The 18,340-nt window shown below is 35.2% G+C and overlaps 1 protein-coding gene and 1 long non-coding RNA gene across 3 annotated transcripts; both read right to left on the bottom strand.

The window, feature by feature from the left end:
- Positions 1-1,677: 1,677 nt before the first annotated feature.
- Positions 1,678-9,284, bottom strand: LOC147397880 (putative metal-nicotianamine transporter YSL7). The gene is made up of 6 exons (XM_086446953.1): positions 8,624-9,284; positions 7,239-7,402; positions 5,862-5,959; positions 5,643-5,777; positions 3,852-4,041; positions 1,678-3,050 (listed from the first exon to the last, which is right to left on the bottom strand). Exons 1-6 carry the CDS (start codon positions 9,030-9,032, stop codon positions 1,932-1,934), a joined length of 2,115 nt encoding a protein of 704 aa, XP_086303079.1. The 5' UTR covers positions 9,033-9,284; the 3' UTR covers positions 1,678-1,931.
- A 3,165-nt stretch (positions 9,285-12,449) lies between these two features.
- LOC147397879 (uncharacterized) lies at positions 12,450-14,774 on the bottom strand. Of its 2 annotated transcripts, none has more exons than XR_015180150.1 (3): positions 13,907-14,774; positions 13,726-13,816; positions 12,450-12,885 (listed from the first exon to the last, which is right to left on the bottom strand). It is a non-coding gene; the product is annotated as an uncharacterized LOC147397879 (long non-coding RNA). The 2 variants fall into 2 exon arrangements; XR_015180149.1 differs by having other exon boundaries at positions 12,457-12,885; positions 13,940-14,739.
- Between the last annotated feature and the right edge of the window lie 3,566 nt (positions 14,775-18,340).

The raw sequence follows: 18,340 nt of genomic DNA, 5'->3' as shown, positions 1-18,340 counted from the left end.
CTTTGAATTCGGATCAAGGAATTGGGTTTGAACAGTATTCCGATTTGGATCGGGTTGGATTAAATTTTGAATTTTTATAAATTACCCAATAGGACAAAGATCTAATATTATACCATTCTAGTTAAATCAATTCGGGTTCAGATCCAATACTTGTTGGATTGGTTTCAGGTCAACCCGATCCGATCCATTGACAGCCACTCACCTGGAGATTAAACCTTTTGTCCATCCTGTTTTCTGTTCATACCACTAGGTTTTCTTGAAATGGGCTTTGTAAATCCCATATATTAGTAATATTGCCAGCCCAAAATAATACGGGTTAGGGCCTTGATCATTAGCCCGTGAAGGAAGAGATGAATTTAGAAAATTAAATTTGGACCGGTCTAGGGCCTAATCCGGCCCACATTAGATTCTGTGTTTCTATTGGAGATTGAATACCTATTTTTATCAAAGTAGCATTAAATGACTCTAAACAAATTAAAAAGGTGCATAAGTTTATATTTAAAAAAAACCCAAAAATCAATACTAACCTTTTAGGGCCAGGATTGGGCTTAATCGACTTAGGCCCAATGAAGGTCAGACCTGGTCCAAGGTACAACCCAAGTCAACTCAATTATGGATCAACAATGTCCCAATCCAACAAGGTCCGATCCAAACACTGAGACCTGACCTGATTCATTAAAAGCCCTAAATAGGGTTGCAACTCAGTTCGGTATGTGGCTAAATCAGAACCAAACCAACCTAGGTCGATTCCACTAAGTAAGGACCAAAATCGAACCAACCCAACCCAAACTAAAGTAGGTTTGGTTCTGTTCCATGGGTTGCCAATATCCTAAAAGCATATTGCAAACGGCATATTCTTAATAAAATAAATAAATAATAAACAAAAATATATACATACATATATATATATATATGGGTCAGGTTCAAGGGCCACATGAGAAAACATATGTAAAAACTTTCGTTTTTCAAAAAATTTTAAAATATGGGTTAGAAATTTTGGATTGGGCTGATTTTTTTTTTTTTTTTTTGGATGATCTTAAGTGATTTAGAATGTGGACCGTCAATTTTTTACTAATTTTTATCACTAATTTGTAAATCACTTTTGATGGATTTAGAAGTTTCTGATTGAGCTGATTTTTTGTGAGGATGATCTTTTCATCATAGTGACCATCCTTGCAAAAAATCAGCTCAATCCAAAACCTCTAACTCTTAGTTTGAAAAACGAAAGTTTTTTCATATGTTTTCTCATATGGCCCTTGAACCGCCCCCTATATATATATATAGATATATATATATAATAAATCATAAATTTATTCCTAATGAAGTCATTAATCTATATCTTAACCCCTAAAATAATTCATAAGAACTGAATAAACTTATTTATTTATTAAATAAGGTTCAATACTTAGCTTGGTTTGGTTCTATACAAGGCTTGAACCGGAACCGAACCAAATTGATTGGTTCTTCATTTTTTAAACCTAGGACCGAACAGCAAACCGAACCAAACCAATCCAGAGCTATCGATTTGATTCAGTTCAAATCGGACCAAGTTGCTCCCCTGGCCCTAAATGATATGACAAAAGAAATTGAATCCATCCATTCAACGGTTCAACCTATAGAATCTTCAGTTGACCTTTAAAATTTCTTCCATTAAGAAATATGCTAAAGTGCCACGTGTCATCAAAAGAGAAATTGTAAACAAGATCCTTCAATAAACCTGTAGTACACTATAAATTCCATCTCCTAATTGACTTTTCCAACTCGCATGCCCACTATACTTTCCCTCAATTTACGTAAATCACACACAAAAATACACTGTTTTTCATAAAAATTAAACCAATTCTTTATACTTCAAACGACTTTTAATTCTACTCTCCGTGACATGGGGGAAAGTCATTATTTACTTTTCAATCTGTGTATATCAAGAGTTCTTAAAGTCCCGCCAAAAAGTTATCTACTTTGACATTTGTTCCTCTTGATAGGAACTTCATACATATGGGTGATTTCAACCCAGCAAAAGCCAGAACTGATGCAGGCAAGGTCCATATACCATCACCACAAATCAAACCAGAAGCAACGGCGGCACTGAATGCCTGGGCTTTGACCTTATCGATCTTCTCCCACACAAATACTATCAAGCTTCCAACACACATATCGATCGGAAAGTAAGATCCAATATAAAATGGAACGGCCATTGCCATCGGCAAAGGAATAAACCTTGATATACTCTTTCTCGTTGTGTCTCTAATCACATTGATAACAATGGCAGCGGCAAAGAACACGTAGCAGAGTGTGAGGCAATGTTTGGGAAGTGATGAGAGCCCCTCAGTACCCAATATTGCCATATTTCGGGAGACTAGTGCGTTTGGGGCAGAGTATAGTGAGCCGGGAACCCCAAGAGGGTTAAAAGCTTTGTAGAAGATCCAAAAGACACAAGGGGTGATAACACAACCGATTGCGGTCCCTATCACTTGACTCACAAACATGGACCTTGGTGATGCTAAGGTCAAGTAACCTGTCTTGAAGTCTTGCATTAGGTCCGCAGCTGTCGAGGCGATGTTCATCGTGACCCCACACGCAGCAAGACCAGCAAGCACGCCTCCATTTGAGGCACCGGCCCATGCCCCAATGGTAAAGATGGCGATTTGTCCATAAGTAGAGCCTAGGGACCAATCGGTGAGGCCAGTACCATAGGCATTACAAAAAGCTAGGACAGGTGAACAGATGTAGAGGACCAAGACATGGTACCATTTGAGAGGGGGGAAAATCTGCGGGAGGGTAGCAATGGAGATGACGGTAAGACAAATGTAGCCCATAAAGGCAACCCATGGCGGGATTTGGTCTTTGAGGAAGAGTTGGTTTCGGCGTTGGTCATCAAAGGAGATAGATGATGGAGTGGTATGATCAGAATGAGATGGGTTATTGGCAACGGGAAGTGAAACGACAGGAACTTTGCGAAGTTGATGAATAAAAGCGGGGATGGTTTGGCCTATGACCTTGACGAAGTTATAAAGGCCATCACCTAGGATCATGGCAGTAGCAATGAATACCTGCAATTAAGAACAAAAAGGTAACATTAGTAGAGTAAGATAGGAAAGGGTTTCAAGCTAGCTGAACATAGGACTTAAATGGATCAGGTTCTAAGTATATCCAATTATCCATATTCAGATCCGAATTTTTAATATGGATCCGTATCCGAGTCCAACTCGGATCCTATTAGCTAAAACGATATCCGGGTTATTTTGCTTTCTCTAAACCCAGATCCAACTTGGATCAAGTCACATGAACCCATTTTTATTCGGATCTACTCCAAGGTTACAAACCCAATAAATTTGGATTTGGATATTGGATAAAATCCAACCCATTTTATGCCCTAACTAAACGTAATGAAGACCATGGATTATTTCAATTGTGCACTAGGTCTTTCTAGGCCGAAATGTTTAGTTTCAGCCATGGTTTTTAAACTCGGTATTGCGTGTCGTCTCATTCAGCTCCGATACCGAGTCGTCTCGGACGAGTTTTCTGATATGTTTGAAACGTCTCGTGAGATAACTCAAAAAATTAAACTGTCAGATGTAAAACTCGGTCAAAAAATGACTTTGTGAGTTGGTCTCGTTCAGCTCTGATACCGAGTTAACTTGGGCGATACGTCTCGGTCTCGGACGAGTTTAAAAACCATGGTTCAGCACACACGGGAACAAATCATTGAACCCGAAACATGGAAAAATATCTCGACGGAAACATTATCGATTTTTCTTTTAACAAGGCATTGTCTCAAGAAAAGGTGCAGACTTTACAGATTTCAACTAGGCAATATTGAAATCTTAATAATGGTGTTTTGTGCATTTTACCTTATACCCTTGTAGGCCCTGTAAACTTTGGGGTGAAAGATCTGCCGAGTACCAGTCACCTTTCTTAGCATCAATAAGAGGCCATATAAGTCCCCACGAGAGAATACCTCCAAAAAGCGCAGATACATTTACGATGTGTGGACAGATCATCCCAATTCCAACATAAGTAGCCGAGAAATCAAAGAAGAATCTGTTTGCAGAGCAGTTGAAAATCGATTTAACAACAATTCAAACAAATAAAAATATTCTAATAAATCAAGAAAGAGAATAATTCCGCCACTCAATCAATTAAACAGTGATCTAATGATCGCAACATTTTGTTTGTGATGGGGATGCGTTCCCAATCCCCGAGAAGTTTATTTGGGATGACTTTATTCACAATTTTGTAACTTTTTTTTTCTTAGGGGCAAATTAGTCCTTGTTCGGAGTATAAATTCATGGTGAACTCATTTCAGGATTTCCATTATTGAAAAAAAAAAAAAAAGTGAGATTGATAGATTGTAACCTTGTTAATCAGAGAAATAATGAGATCTCATCGTTGCCCGTGGATGTAAGCAGTATTGCCAATCCACGTACGTACGTTCTGTATCGTGTTCTCTTTATTTTGATTTGTGTTTTTTACCTTCTCGTTGTTTCTCTCATTAATTTTCTACAAAAACTATAACAATTTAATGAAAATTCAATGAGTTGTGAACTTATATATGGACATTCTAATGTAGATGTTGCCTTTTATCCCACTCAAGTGTATTTATTTTCTTTTTTTAAACTGAACCTTATAACTTCTCAGATTGATTCAATAAAAAATGGATTAAAATCAGATTCTAGGAGGATAGTTGGTGCGGCATATCGCTTCTAACAACTCAATTTCCGTCCTTATACGCCTGTTCTTTAAAGAAGAACTGTTCGATCCAACATTGTGTGATTCGCAACGAGTCCAACTTTACTTGGGACCTGGGATTCAAGAGAAACTTTAATGATTAGGAGCTAACAGAGTTGACATCTTTCATTGATCTCTTACATTTACTTCTTTTTAACGAAAGCAAACAGGACAGTTGGGAATGGACGAGGGCTAAAGATTTGAGATTCTCTGTTAGATCCTTTTATAGGTCACTCATCTCTTCGGATGAGCTACCCTCTTCAAGGTCCCTCATTTGGTCCAAATCAGTTCCTTCTAAAATCTATTTTTTTGTTTGGTTGGTATCCCTTGGTAGAATTCTTAAAATGGATAACTTGATTACTCGGGACTGGATCATACGAAATTGTTATCACCTTTGTATGAGGGATGGAGAATCGGTTGATCATATTATAATTGATTGTTCTTACTCTCATATTATTTTGTCTTTTTCCTTAATCTATTTCAAATTAATTGGGTCTTTCCTTGTAAGTTCTCCTTGTTATTAGAAGAGTGGGATAGTAATGCTTTCTTTGCCAAAAAAAGATTCTTGTGGGTGATGCTTCCCTCGACTATTACTTGAGGGGTTTGAACAAAAAGAAATAACAGGGTGTTTAATAGTAAAAAAAGAAACTCTCACGATGTTTTCCTGGAGATCTTGGGCCTATTGTATCTTTGGTCAAAACGAAGCATAGACTTTGTGGGGATTACTTTTGATGACTTTGTTTCTAGAAGGAACTCTTTATGTGATTTTTGATTTTTTCTTTCTAGTTTTGCTATTTCTTTAGAGGCTTCCTCGGCCTCCATGTATTTTGTTCCTCCTTTTTTTTAATCAATATATTACACTTATCAACAAAAAATGGATTAAATGCGATAAGAGTATGAAAAGTAACATCTACCTGTTTTCATAAGCTTTTAGACCAAATGTAGGAAAGTTTACAAATCCACAACCATCAGCGGCAGCAAAGAACCATTGAAAGAAACTCCACAAGAAACTGAAGGAGAAGAACTTGCCCAAGGCTTTTACTTGTTTCCTTGACAAATAAAATACGAATGAGTAGAGAAACAAAGGTGCATTTCTAATCTAAATACATATATTGAGGTGTTTGAGGTCTTACTTTGCGAGTTTGGCGCCTTGTGGGGTGTGGAAGCTGTTGATGAGGTGTGCAGTTGCCGTGCCACTTGGGTATATCAGCTTATAGTCTATGATCATGATCTGAAAATAATATCAATAGAAATATATGAGCATGATGAGATAGATGAGTACAAATAAACACATTAATCAAAACGTAGGAGTTGACGCACCCAATAAATGACAAACTAAGAAAAAGTCGATTGAGATTGTTTAAATCTATTTACCCACTGATAAAAAAAAAAAAAAAATCTATGTTACCCAATTCGTTGCAACTAGTTCAAACCACGAACCGGTACAAAGCGAACCAGTTCACGATACGGTTCATACTAGGTTCGTAAAATCATGTGAATCACGAACCCAATGAATTTTGATTGGGTTCAGCGAACTAACGCATTTAGTTCAGTGAACCAAACCAATTTACTATATATTTTTTTATTGTTTACATTTAAAATTTTAATTATTATATTAATTTATTTATATTTAACTTAGATTTTTTTTTAAGCCGACCATTAATGACTAGTTCGAACACCAGGAGCGGTCTGATCCCTTATTTGATAAGACCGCTGACGAAACATGAAACAAACACACATTATAATTGTACTTATAACTTGTATAATTGAATTATATATATGCACAAGCAAACCGATCTAAGAAACCAAAGTGAACCAAGAAATAAATTATCTCTACCTACCCCTTACAAACTAAGTTCATTCTAGAGTGGCAAACCACGAACTCGAATTAGAACTCACAAACCAAGTAACATAGGTTTGAATCATGTGCAACAAAGGCTGAGTATAACTCTAATTAAAAGTAACGTGCAAATTAAAGGTTCTAAAATAGGGAGAAGAAGACCAAGAACACGATTTTGGAATGAAAGTAGACATGAGCATATTAAGTTAACAAAACGCGTGATTTCAGCTGACACCAATTTTTTTGGATAAGATTGTGATGGTGATGATGACATGCTTTACGTATTTTAAACTCAATGAGTCCATTTGAAACTCGACGAGAAATACCATCGATCGATCATGACTCACGACTAAATAGGATCAAAATTAGCTACAAACATGTCATTGCAATTGAGTTGTACAAGATTCATGTTGTCAATAAGGGTCGGCAACATGAATCCTATATCACCATTTGACCAAGAAATGTTCTTTCATATCTTTCTTCCTACCTTCTTTTACGTCATTTTTACCTTCCCTTCAAGACTAATAATAATAATAATTTGATTAATACCCACCTACATCATCTTCATCTTTGGTCTTACTTTTCCAAAGATTTATAGATAGACATATCAACCCATCAATCATTTTACCTATAATTTCTTCACAAATTTGAGAAAGTTACGGTAATTTGCCTTACGAAGGGGTACAACAGAGAAGAGGCCGATAAAACTAATGACGAAAAGAAATCCAATCATCCATGCCAAGGCCGGGTTCTTAACATTTTGTGCGTCATTAGCTTCTGTTGATTGTTTAGCAATGTCTTCACTCATGGCGAAAAGGTAATTTCCAAAGCCTCCTGTTTTGAAGAAATCACATTTCAAATTTTCAAGAAAAGCACTTTTTTTCGAAAAACCAAGCAATGGTAATCACACAAATTTAACAAGAAATCCCATTGTAAGTGGACTAAAGGGGTGGGTCAAACATTCATGGATCAATGGACCTTGAAGACAGTAGGGAGTAAAGTAGTTAACCAACTCAAAAGGTATAAGATCCATTAGTGTTTGAGTCAAGGTCAAGGTCAAGGGTCCAACTCAAAATTTTCAAATCTATGGAGGTATCTTAATTGTGAATATATTTTTAGAGAAGTCCTATTGGCACCCCAACTTTTACTTCTTACATCACAATTTCTTAAATATTTTAGAGAGTGAAGTAGTGAACCAACACAAAAGGTATAACTTATAAGATCCATTAGTATTTGAGTCAAAGTCAAGGGTGCAACTCAAAATTTTCAAATCTATGGAAGTATCTTAATTATGAAAAATATATTTTTTAGAGAGCTCCAATTAGCACCCAACTTTTTTTGTTGATTGCATGGCCAATTTCTTAATTTACTCGTCACACCCCAATTAAAAAATAAAAAATTAGAGAGCTTCTATTGGCACTCCAACTTTTACTTATTCTCATCCATTCACTTATTTTCTCAATTTTAAATTGTGGTGCAATAAGCAAAAGTTGGGATGCCAATAGCAGCTCCCACTTTTTTGTTAGGACACCTACAAGATTAATAACTTGGACAATGATACTTTAACCACGAAAAGTAATAACCACAACCGTATTTCGGGCCCACTTATACTCATGAATTATCAGTCCATCTTACATTAGCATGCGTTTTCAAACTCAGTTGTCATGATGACATGTTCCAGTGACCATGGTCTTCTGTCAAAGACACTTGAAAATGACTGAATACCCTCGTCTTCAACCTCCTCCAATCATTCATTTTTTTCAAACAAATTTTAGATTTTTTTTTTCTTTTGTTCCTCCAAGAAAAACTCTTAAATTTTTTTTCTTCTCATTTGTTCAGACTATAGAAGATGAAGAGAAAATCAAGAGGGAGGTTTGAGACGAGGGTATTTCAGTCATTATACACTATTCTAACACATAAGACAACGACAAAGGACTATGTCTATGTCATCAGTTTGAAAACGAAGGGTATCTCAAGAATTCATTAAAACTCGAAGGGTAATTCTAAATTACAAAAAAAACACTTGGAGAGATAGAGAGAGAGAGAGAGAAATACCGCTAGAAGCGATTCCAGAGGTAGCAACAACGCAAGTCTGAATAACAGTGTTCTCTTGTCTCGTAAAAGGCTGTTTCAACATTCCAGATTTTTCTAGTAACTTCGTCCACGTCTTCACGAAGAAAAACCCTAACAAACCCGCGGAAACACTGAGTGAAGGAATGATTCCTGTTGTGAGATTCAGCCTCATCACTATGAAACAGAACAAAACTCCAAGAACAAAGCTCACAACAAAAGCTCTAAACGTTAATTGATCTTGCCATGGTGGGACTTCTTTGCTCTCAAAGATCCGCTCGATCGACTGAACTTCTTCTCTTTCTTCTCCATTAATCTTCTCTAGTGCTTCTCGATCTACAGGTTCATAGATTCGATTTCCATTCTCAGCTCTCTCTACTTCTCTGTTCTCCATCTTTCTTTTTGGGGTGTGTTATGGTTTTTTCTCGACTCTGAAATCTTCGTGGGGATTTAGAAGGGTGAGAGTTTCCCGAGTAGAACTCCCTAAAAAATAATTTTGTTACACTTTATCCCGAGTAGGTAGAGTAAAACATTCCCTAAGATAGAATACAACATTCAACTTTGGCTTATAGATGTTTCTCAAACCTCATTCAAATATTTGAATGAGTCGACTTTAGGTTACTTAGACATCTACAACATTCAACTTTGGCTTATAGATGTTTCTCAAATTACATTCAAATACTTGAATGAGTCGACTTGAGGTTATTTAGACATACCCTCTATATTTTGATAAATATTTTAGATACATCCTTAATCTTTATACTGGTGACGTGCCCCTTTAAGCTTTATTGTATGTATTAATATTGTAAAATGACTTAAATGCCCTCATTTTCAATCTCAAAAATTCCTGAATTTTCTTAGAAAAGTTTGTCATCTTTCAACCTACATAGTCAATTTTGTTGTTGCGTCTTAGCATTGTCCCATCACCGCAGTGAGTACTACATGCTCTTCAGGGGTGTCAATGGGTACTCATTTAATTAAAATCAAAATTATTAGGTTCTATCTAATGGGTATTAGTGAGTACTTAAAATCGATTTATTTTATCATTTCTTTCCATACTATAAATGAATGCATATTATATAAAATTCTTTTATTTTTCATATAAATTATCGATTGAAACATAAATTGAATTACTCTTTTAAAAATTATAACTAAATTAGTAATTTTATTGATAATATGTTAATTTTTTCTAGTAAATTTTTTTTATAATAATTTTAAATATTTTTTTTGTCATTCGATTCTTAAGAATCGAAATCGATGGGTCTCCGTGAATTTTTACGATTCCGATTCGGATTCTACTTATTTTTGAGTTAGACCAGAAATCAACAAGAACTAAAACCGAACTAATATAATAATTATAATTCTAAATTCCTTAAGATCTAAATTAGAATCGATCCATTGACACCCCTGGTGGGTACTTTATTTTAAGAGAATGAGAGAATTCAAATTTCTGTACAGTTCTGGGAAAATGTACATTATGAAAAAATGAATGGCTATGCCAACCATTTTTGAATGAGAGAGATGGATATGGCTATGGCCAACCATGGCCACCATTTTTGATTCTTCTGAGTCCACCAAAGAGAAAAAAATTAATTAGAATATGATGGAATCTATATTTAATTTTAATCATAATGATTCTGTACTTCAAGGAGTTGTGTAACTTCCCCACTCATAATCATATTCCACATCATGTAGTATCCTTAATGATTTGCAATGGTATTTGAGCATTTTTCACAACAATGGACGTTAACTTAATTCATAAGTCCATTAATATAGTTTGTGTTTGACCAATTATTTCAAAATTTCAAATAATCATCGGTCAACTCTATTTACCTTTCTATATCTTCGTAGGTTTCTCACCTGCAATTACTTCAACAATCAAATCAAAAGATAAATTAAGGTACAAGTGGTCCACGTGTATCGTAGGATAAGTCAACGGTCAACACCAACTTGGCTGAAATAAGTTTCTGGAAGGAATGAAGTAACGTGGACGACTAGTTGTATTTCGTGCCGGATGAACAAAACAGATCTCATATTTATTTAAAAATGAATATATATATATATATATGGGGACGGTTCGAGGGACGTGCTGAAAACCGATTGAGAAACTGATGTTTATCATTCGTTGGATTTAGTTAATCCGACAGCTAAAAACGCATCCCTCGTCAAATCTAATCTAATGACAAAGACTTTATCTATTTTTATAAGACTCCCTCACTTTTTAGTTTTTTTTTAACTAAATCCAATCCAACAAAATTGCAAAATGAAATCTCTCTCTGTTTCCCTCTCACTCAACTGATAACTTCGTTTCCTTCGATAAACTTCGCCCTTTGAGCCCTTCAACAGAAAACCCTTAAAACTGAATGGGGGTAGCTCTCTCTTCCCTCTCTCTCGATCTGTAGAAGATTCAAGGAACGTCTCTCTCTCTCTCTCTCTCTCTCTCTCTCTCTCTCTCTCTCTCTCTCTCTCGATCGCCTTCTCTCTATTGACTGCTTCAAAGGGATTGGCCACCTCAAGGGACGTCTCTCTCTCTCTCTCTCTCTCTCTCTCTCTCTCTCTCTCTCTCTCTCTCTCTCTCTCACGATCTCTCTCGATCTCTCAATCGCCTTCTCTCGATTGTATATCAGCAGAAATGAGTTGAACCACTTGAAACTTATTGATCTATATGGATTGGTCACCTCAAGCCACAAAAGTCATCTTGGATTGGAAGATGACATATGGACACCTCAAGCCACAAAAGCCATCGCAGAACTATGTTCCAAAAATATATGGTGTTGCTAGGGGTCTTCAATTGCAGTTTCATCTTATTATGCTTCTTGCTGATGTTATTGATGTTATATTGAGCACAATGAGAGGACTTAATTGTTATTGTATTTAGGTGCACAGACGCAAAGGACACCTTGCTTAATGTTGGGACAATTATTTTGAATTTTCTTTGGTTTTGATGCTTTTCAACATAGGAAAACAATGAAATTAGTTACTTTTTTTCTTTTTTACTTGATTACTTTTTCTCTTTGGGTCTTTACTGAGTAATTGTGGTAATCTTTTTTGTTTATATAATTATTTCTTGCATAAAATTAAAAAATAATTGTTTGTAGTTATTGAAAAAGAGCGAGTGTATGCATTGAAAGGATTTTTTTTATATTTGATATTCACAAGAAATATTTTTGAGAGCTGAAAATATATCTGATTGTTTCTCATACCATTTTGTTCTGATTGTTGACTATATTTTGATATCCAAAATGTTCGATGCTTTTGTGTCAATTCCCTTATTATTTATATTTGAAAGATCTATTACTCTGCATTGCATGACAAATGCCTATAATTGGGTTGTTGTTTTCCTTGAATTCCATTGTATTAAGAGTATGATTTACTAATAGGATGGAAGTTCATTATTTGGTTTTCTTTATCGATATTTATAGTTGGAGTGCTGGGGTAGTTGTAAAGCTTTATTTGGCTGGAGTCAAATCCAGCAAGTTGGGCCATTTGGTTTGGTCATTCTAGAATTAGTTTCCTTGTGATCACAAGTCAGGGTATGAGATTCAATTTCCGATTGATTTTAATTTTGGATCTTGTATTTGAAGAGTGTATGAGGCAACTTGCTTAACATAATTCAATGGTCAGTGATGAAGTTACCATTCCTTTGGATGGAGGGTTAGTAGGTTGGGTGAGGTCCAAGGATGCTTATCACTAATGTGGACATGTATACCATTCCAAGGGAGGTGAATCATTTGACAATTAACAACTAGTAGCCATGAATGTACAGATTAAACAAGCTAATATCCTTTTTCCTACCTGGCACCATTACAACACCATTAAGAATGAAGTCGGTACAAAAAAAAAATTTACTGAAATCCAAAGTGGAGATGTTATAATCAGATCAAAGCTATAACAAGGTGACCTTGTTTTGGAAGGTTTGGGATTGTCGGGGAGGCCAGTGCTTACGTCTCAAATTTTTTTTGAACCCATCATACCTAGTGAGTCCATAGGGATTCATGCAGTCCAATTCGGCTTCTTGTTTTAGCCTCGCCCCAAATCAGAGAATCAATTGTGGAGTCCATGTTCCGAACCAACCATTTTCTTCCTTCCCGAGGGAGACATTTCCAAAGAAAATGCTGCGAGATTAACCCGTGAATGGTGCCATGTAGGTCTTGGCCCCAAATCAGAGAAGGTCTTCACCCTCTCTCGAGCATGGAATCCACATATCTTCGTTCTGCATCATTGCGAATCTGCACATGCTTCTCAACCTTCACACACACGCACAAAATGCAAAAATAGATTAGCAGAATATTGTGTAGACTCGGTACTCAAGGCCTCCTTGACTTATAACCCCTAAATATGACAGTTCCCATCACCTTGCAAATTAAAAATGAATAATTAACTAAGCAGTGTTTTAAGAGGATCAGACTTCAGAAAGTTTATAAGAAAGTACATATAGAATAGGATTGGACAATCTAAAGTCTAAACTATTACCAAATAGTAGACTCGCATTCACCGCATGCTCAAGAAAAACAGTCGTTATAATCTGACGCACCCATCATAGAACCGCAAATCATTTACTTCGAGATACACAAGAAAAAAGATTTATGATTCTGCGTATCCTTAGACAAATGATCTACTATTCTGTGATGAGCGCGTAGGAGAACGTATGTCAAAGGGGGTGCATCAGAAAATCATTATTCATAAAAGTAGTGCTTGATCTCTGCTCACAAAGGCTAATAATATTGATATTGAAAATTAATTCAAAGTTAAATTCTACCATAATTTACTGCTAATCCCTTTGGTTTCACATATAAAGGAATAAAGACAAACTACTAACAAAGAGAAATGCAGGTCATCTAAAGAAAATGTTCCCAATAACACCAAATTATGAGTCATCACAAAAGAAAAGACATTAAAATTATAAATAAAACCCTCAAACTATAAGTCATCTTCTAAAGACATTTAATAAACTCAGTGTGTCCTGTTGATAGAAGCAACAGACACCACCCAAAAAAAAAATTTGTAAAGCATCTCTGTGATCAGATAAATACTTATAATAATGTATCATGAATGACATAGAGAAGTTCTAGTTGCAATGGAATTACAGATGATGAAATCGGTTGAACAGCTGTTGGCGCCAAATCAATGCTTCTGCATGGGAACCATAAGGTGATGTGCTTGTGACCGTGCCATTTGCTGCTACATTTCAAGAACAATATCGTTAGTATTCCAATTAATTTCCTAATAGAGTAGTATGTAAAATTAGCCTCCAATACATTGACTAACCATTTCAAGCATATTGTTGCAATGATTGCTTACCAAGTCTATTTTCTGTTCTGTAGCAAGAAACGTCATTTAGTCAAGCAAGAAGACGGAGTGGACCTCCAAAGTGTTGGATCATTACATAGTTCAAGAACTAAAGAATCTTGAAAGAGACCTGAAGATGATCTTTCAAATGAAATATCATGAACACGTACCAGATTTTTTCTCCTACTTGAGCAGTGGATGCTAAAAAAGTAACAACAACCACCAAGATATGGAGGAAATTTGTGGCTCGAACCTTAACAGGGTAAAATTGAAACCTACTTGGTTTTGTAAATAAAGATCAAAAGCTTAATACAACAAAATAAATTTACTTTTTCATTGTTCTGTCAAAATAAAGAAACTCCATCTGATTGATACTAAGAGACATATCATCCTTCTACTAATCTAATAATGTAAAATAAAATCCCAATTAAACCTACAAGCTTATGAAATCCTTCCCTGACTGAACATACAAGCTTATGGACTGTGCATGGTAGTTTCTACTTGAAAATGCATAAAATTTTCCAAACAACCATCAAACAATTCATCTGGAAACAACTCAGAACCTAATAACAACAACGTCACAAAAATAGATGAACTCTTCTACGAGAGAGAGAGAGAGAGAGAGAGAGAGAGACGTCCCTTGAGTCTTCTACAAATCGAGAGAAAGGGAAGAGAGAGCTATCCCCATTCGATTTTTAGGGTTTCCTGTTGAAGGGCTCGACGGGCGAAGTTTATCGAAGGAAACGAAGGGTTATCAGTCGAGTGAGAGGGAAACAGAGAGAGATTTCATTCTGCAATTTCGTTGGATTGGATTTAGTTAAATAAAGCAAAAAATGAGGGAGTCTTATAAAAATAGATAAAGTCTTTGTCATTAGATTAGATTTGACGAGGGACGCGTTTTCAGCTGTCGGATTAACTAAATCCAACGAATGACAAACATCAGTTTCTCAATCGGTTTTCAGCACGTCCCTCGAACCGTCCCCTATATATATATATATATATATATATATATATATGTATAGGTCGCTCTCTAGGAAACTTTTTGATAAAACATTTTTCAAAACGTGAGTTAGAAGTTTTGGAATGGGCTGAATTTTGGTGAGGATGATCTCTACGGTGAGGAAATCATCATCACCAAAAATCAGCTCATTCCGAAACTTCTAACACCATCAAAAATAATTTACAAAAAAATTTAACGGTCCACGATTTTTCAACTTGTAAACATGGGTTAGAAATTTTGGAATGGGCTAATTTTTGGTGAGGATGATCTCTATCCTCACCAAAAATCAGCCCATTCCAAAACTTCTAACCCATGTAGGACAAAACAAGTAGGGTAAAGTGTATGGTAAAGCCAAAAATCAGTCCATTCCAAAACTTTTAACCCATGTAGGATAAAACACGTAGGGTAAAGTATATGGTAAAGCGTAGGGTGTTGAACGGGACCCATATATAAAACTTGATGGTATAATATTGACCAACTATTTAACTATTTGATGAAGTAACATGGTAAGAGACATGTTGGTGATTGCATGTGCTCGAATCTAAGAGAGGCTCAAAGATTGAGTTCATCCAACACGACCCAGACCAATGGTACCTTTGTAGCTCAGTAGCTCCATTCACATGGTTATGCTGAATGAGTGGAGTATCTATTATTCAGTAGGTAAGAAAGGGCAGGCTAGAGTGGCATAATACGAGGAGTTATCCCATTATATTTGAAGTTTATTTTGAGAAAGTAACTCGAAGTTCTATGTCATCTATAAAGAGATAGCTTCTTGTTTTATAGGGTTCTTCATTTATCCATCTGAAAGATTTAGAAAGTGATAAATCAAAATCCTATCAAACAAGGAAAGGGGGTGACATACTAGAATCAACGATTAAAGAAAGAGGAGAACCTATAAATAAGGAGGGGCGTAAGGACATTGAGGGACCTTCTTGAAAAGTTCTTGAGAGGAAGATCTTTATCTATTGTTTTTTACAACTTGAGTTCTAACTTGAATATTAGAGGGTGTTTAGCAGGTAACACACTGATGCCCCAATGTATTCATGAGGAAGACTGTGGTATTAAATTGCCAGTATTGTAATCCATGTAAGCCCGACAATCCATTTTAAGATTTGAAATCTTAAAATTAAAATTTATGAACAAAGGACGTACGAGTAGGAGACATTATGTGAAAACTATAAAATTTGACAAAAAACTTGACAGGTCAAGACCCACGAATTTTAGAAATTGAATTTTGACAGTCTAGGACCGTCGAAATTCTTGATGTTCTCAGATTTGACGACTTAGAGCTGTTGAATTTCTTCCATCTTTCATTAATTTGATAGTTTTGGCCCATCAAAAAAATAAAAATTCAACGCCAATTCAACCTCTTGGTCTATCGAATTTTATGAAATTTGACAGTCCAAAGCCGTCAAATTTAAGCTTTTTTCACATTGTGAGAGGCAGAAAAATTGTATCTCTATTACTTACGTCATTTGCATTACATGTCAAACAATTGTTAGGTTGTGAGCAAAATATCACTCGTAATCTAGAAGTACATCTCCTAAAATTTTCAAATGTGTTTGTTTCTAACTTTATTTTTTCTAATATTAATGTCCACCCACTTTCAATTTTTTCGTTTTTAAAAAAGAAAAAAAAAATGGGAAACAAATTTGATAATGGGTCCCATGATTTTTCTATTTATATGGTTCTTAATTGTGTCCAATACAACACTATCCTTCCATTTATAATGAAATCAAATTTTCACAATAACTCAACTTGTTTCCTTTCCTTCGTTTGAGATTTTCACAAAAGCAAAGAATCAAATTTACAAAATAGAAAATTTTAACCATATTAAGCACTCATGTGCAAGAGAAACAACTCACCTATCCCAATCAACCGAATTTAAATCCAAACTGATTATTTTTGTTTGAATCTGTATATTCTAGTATAAGAATAAAAAATATTAGGAATCGAAATCGAAATTATATTTTTAAACTATTGTTAATGTAAATTACATTAGTTTTTTTCCATAATTACAAAAATATGCTTGAATTATATTAAACAAAGTGAAAATTTTAAAACAATCTTCTAAATATTTGTTGTTATAAGGAGAAAAGAGTAGGTATTGATGAAGCAAATCCACATCAATTAATATATATATATATATCATAGTCAACTCGTGAGTCACAGGCTTGAATCGATTAGTTGGACATTTAAATCCTGAGGGGTTGTCTCAATGGCTATTTTGGTCCGATAAGCTGTTAATGCTTGTAGGTCATGAATTCGATACCCAATATGAAAATTAATTTCTCAAGGGCCACCCGCGAGGGGCGCACTCTCACTAACTTAGTGAGTGTGATGTGCGGGCCCCCAAGACTTGTCCTTGAACAAAACCATGGTCTATGGACTTGGAAAAAGCCCAGTTATGGGCCCGATCCACTGTCTTCAAGGGTACTTGGTTATCCACACAAAAAAGTTGGACATTTAAATCGAGTTATCAAGGGCTTATGTGGATTGACTTTTCTAAGTGCTTCTGACTCTTGCGAAGAGTTATAAACACTTTAAGGGTGTTTGGATAAATAACTCTCAGAGAGAACTACTTAACTTTGGAGTCATTTAGGTGCTTTTTCACGGAGTACTGATGTTGTTACTTATCTAAACTACTCTTATGCGGAACCACCAAACAATGTCAAAATGACAAGATTGGGACAAGTATGCCCCTCATAAATTTTGAAAATTACAAACCTACCCTCAAAAAGGCAATTAGAATAATATTATATTACCATCCATTAATGTGGTGGTGACTTTTTGGTGTAGCATTTGGGACAAGTATGCCCCTCAAAAGTTTTAAAAATTACAAGCATACTCTCAAAAATGTAATTGAGTAATATTATATTACTATTCATTGATGTGGTGGTAGCCTTTTAGTGTAGCCTTTGAATTTGGATTTATAACTATCTAAATTTTTCACTCGATGATTTTTCCATGAGGGTTCCAACCATAGCTAAAAGTACTTATTGCAAGATTGATGTGAACAATTATACACAAATTTACTATCCATTGATGTAGTGAAAATTTCATATTTTTAGTAGTTGTATATATTTGCTCACAATATCTTCCATTTGTTTATAATTGTTGGGTGTTTATATAAGTTTTTATGAATAAAAACAATAACTTTTATTTCTTTTGGAGTATAATTTGTTATGTTATAATGTTAAAAATAGTAAATCATACTTATAAGGGTATTCTAGTCATTTTAACAGAATTCATAATAATTTTCAAACACAAAACTCTATCAAAAGTACTTCTGACAATACTTTTTTAGAACATGCATTCAAACGCACAATAGGTATCCACCTACTCCAAACAGTATTTTAAAATGTACTTCTGGAAGTATATATGTTCTAAGTACTTCTGACTCCTATATCCAC

This window comes from Akebia trifoliata, chromosome 7 (assembly GCF_017979445.1).
Source record: "Akebia trifoliata isolate Shusen 1 chromosome 7, ASM1797944v1, whole genome shotgun sequence".
Lineage (NCBI taxonomy): Eukaryota > Viridiplantae > Streptophyta > Magnoliopsida > Ranunculales > Lardizabalaceae > Akebia > Akebia trifoliata.
The sequence above is the reverse complement of the archived record's forward strand: the minus strand, read 5'-3'. Positions and strand labels throughout refer to the sequence as shown.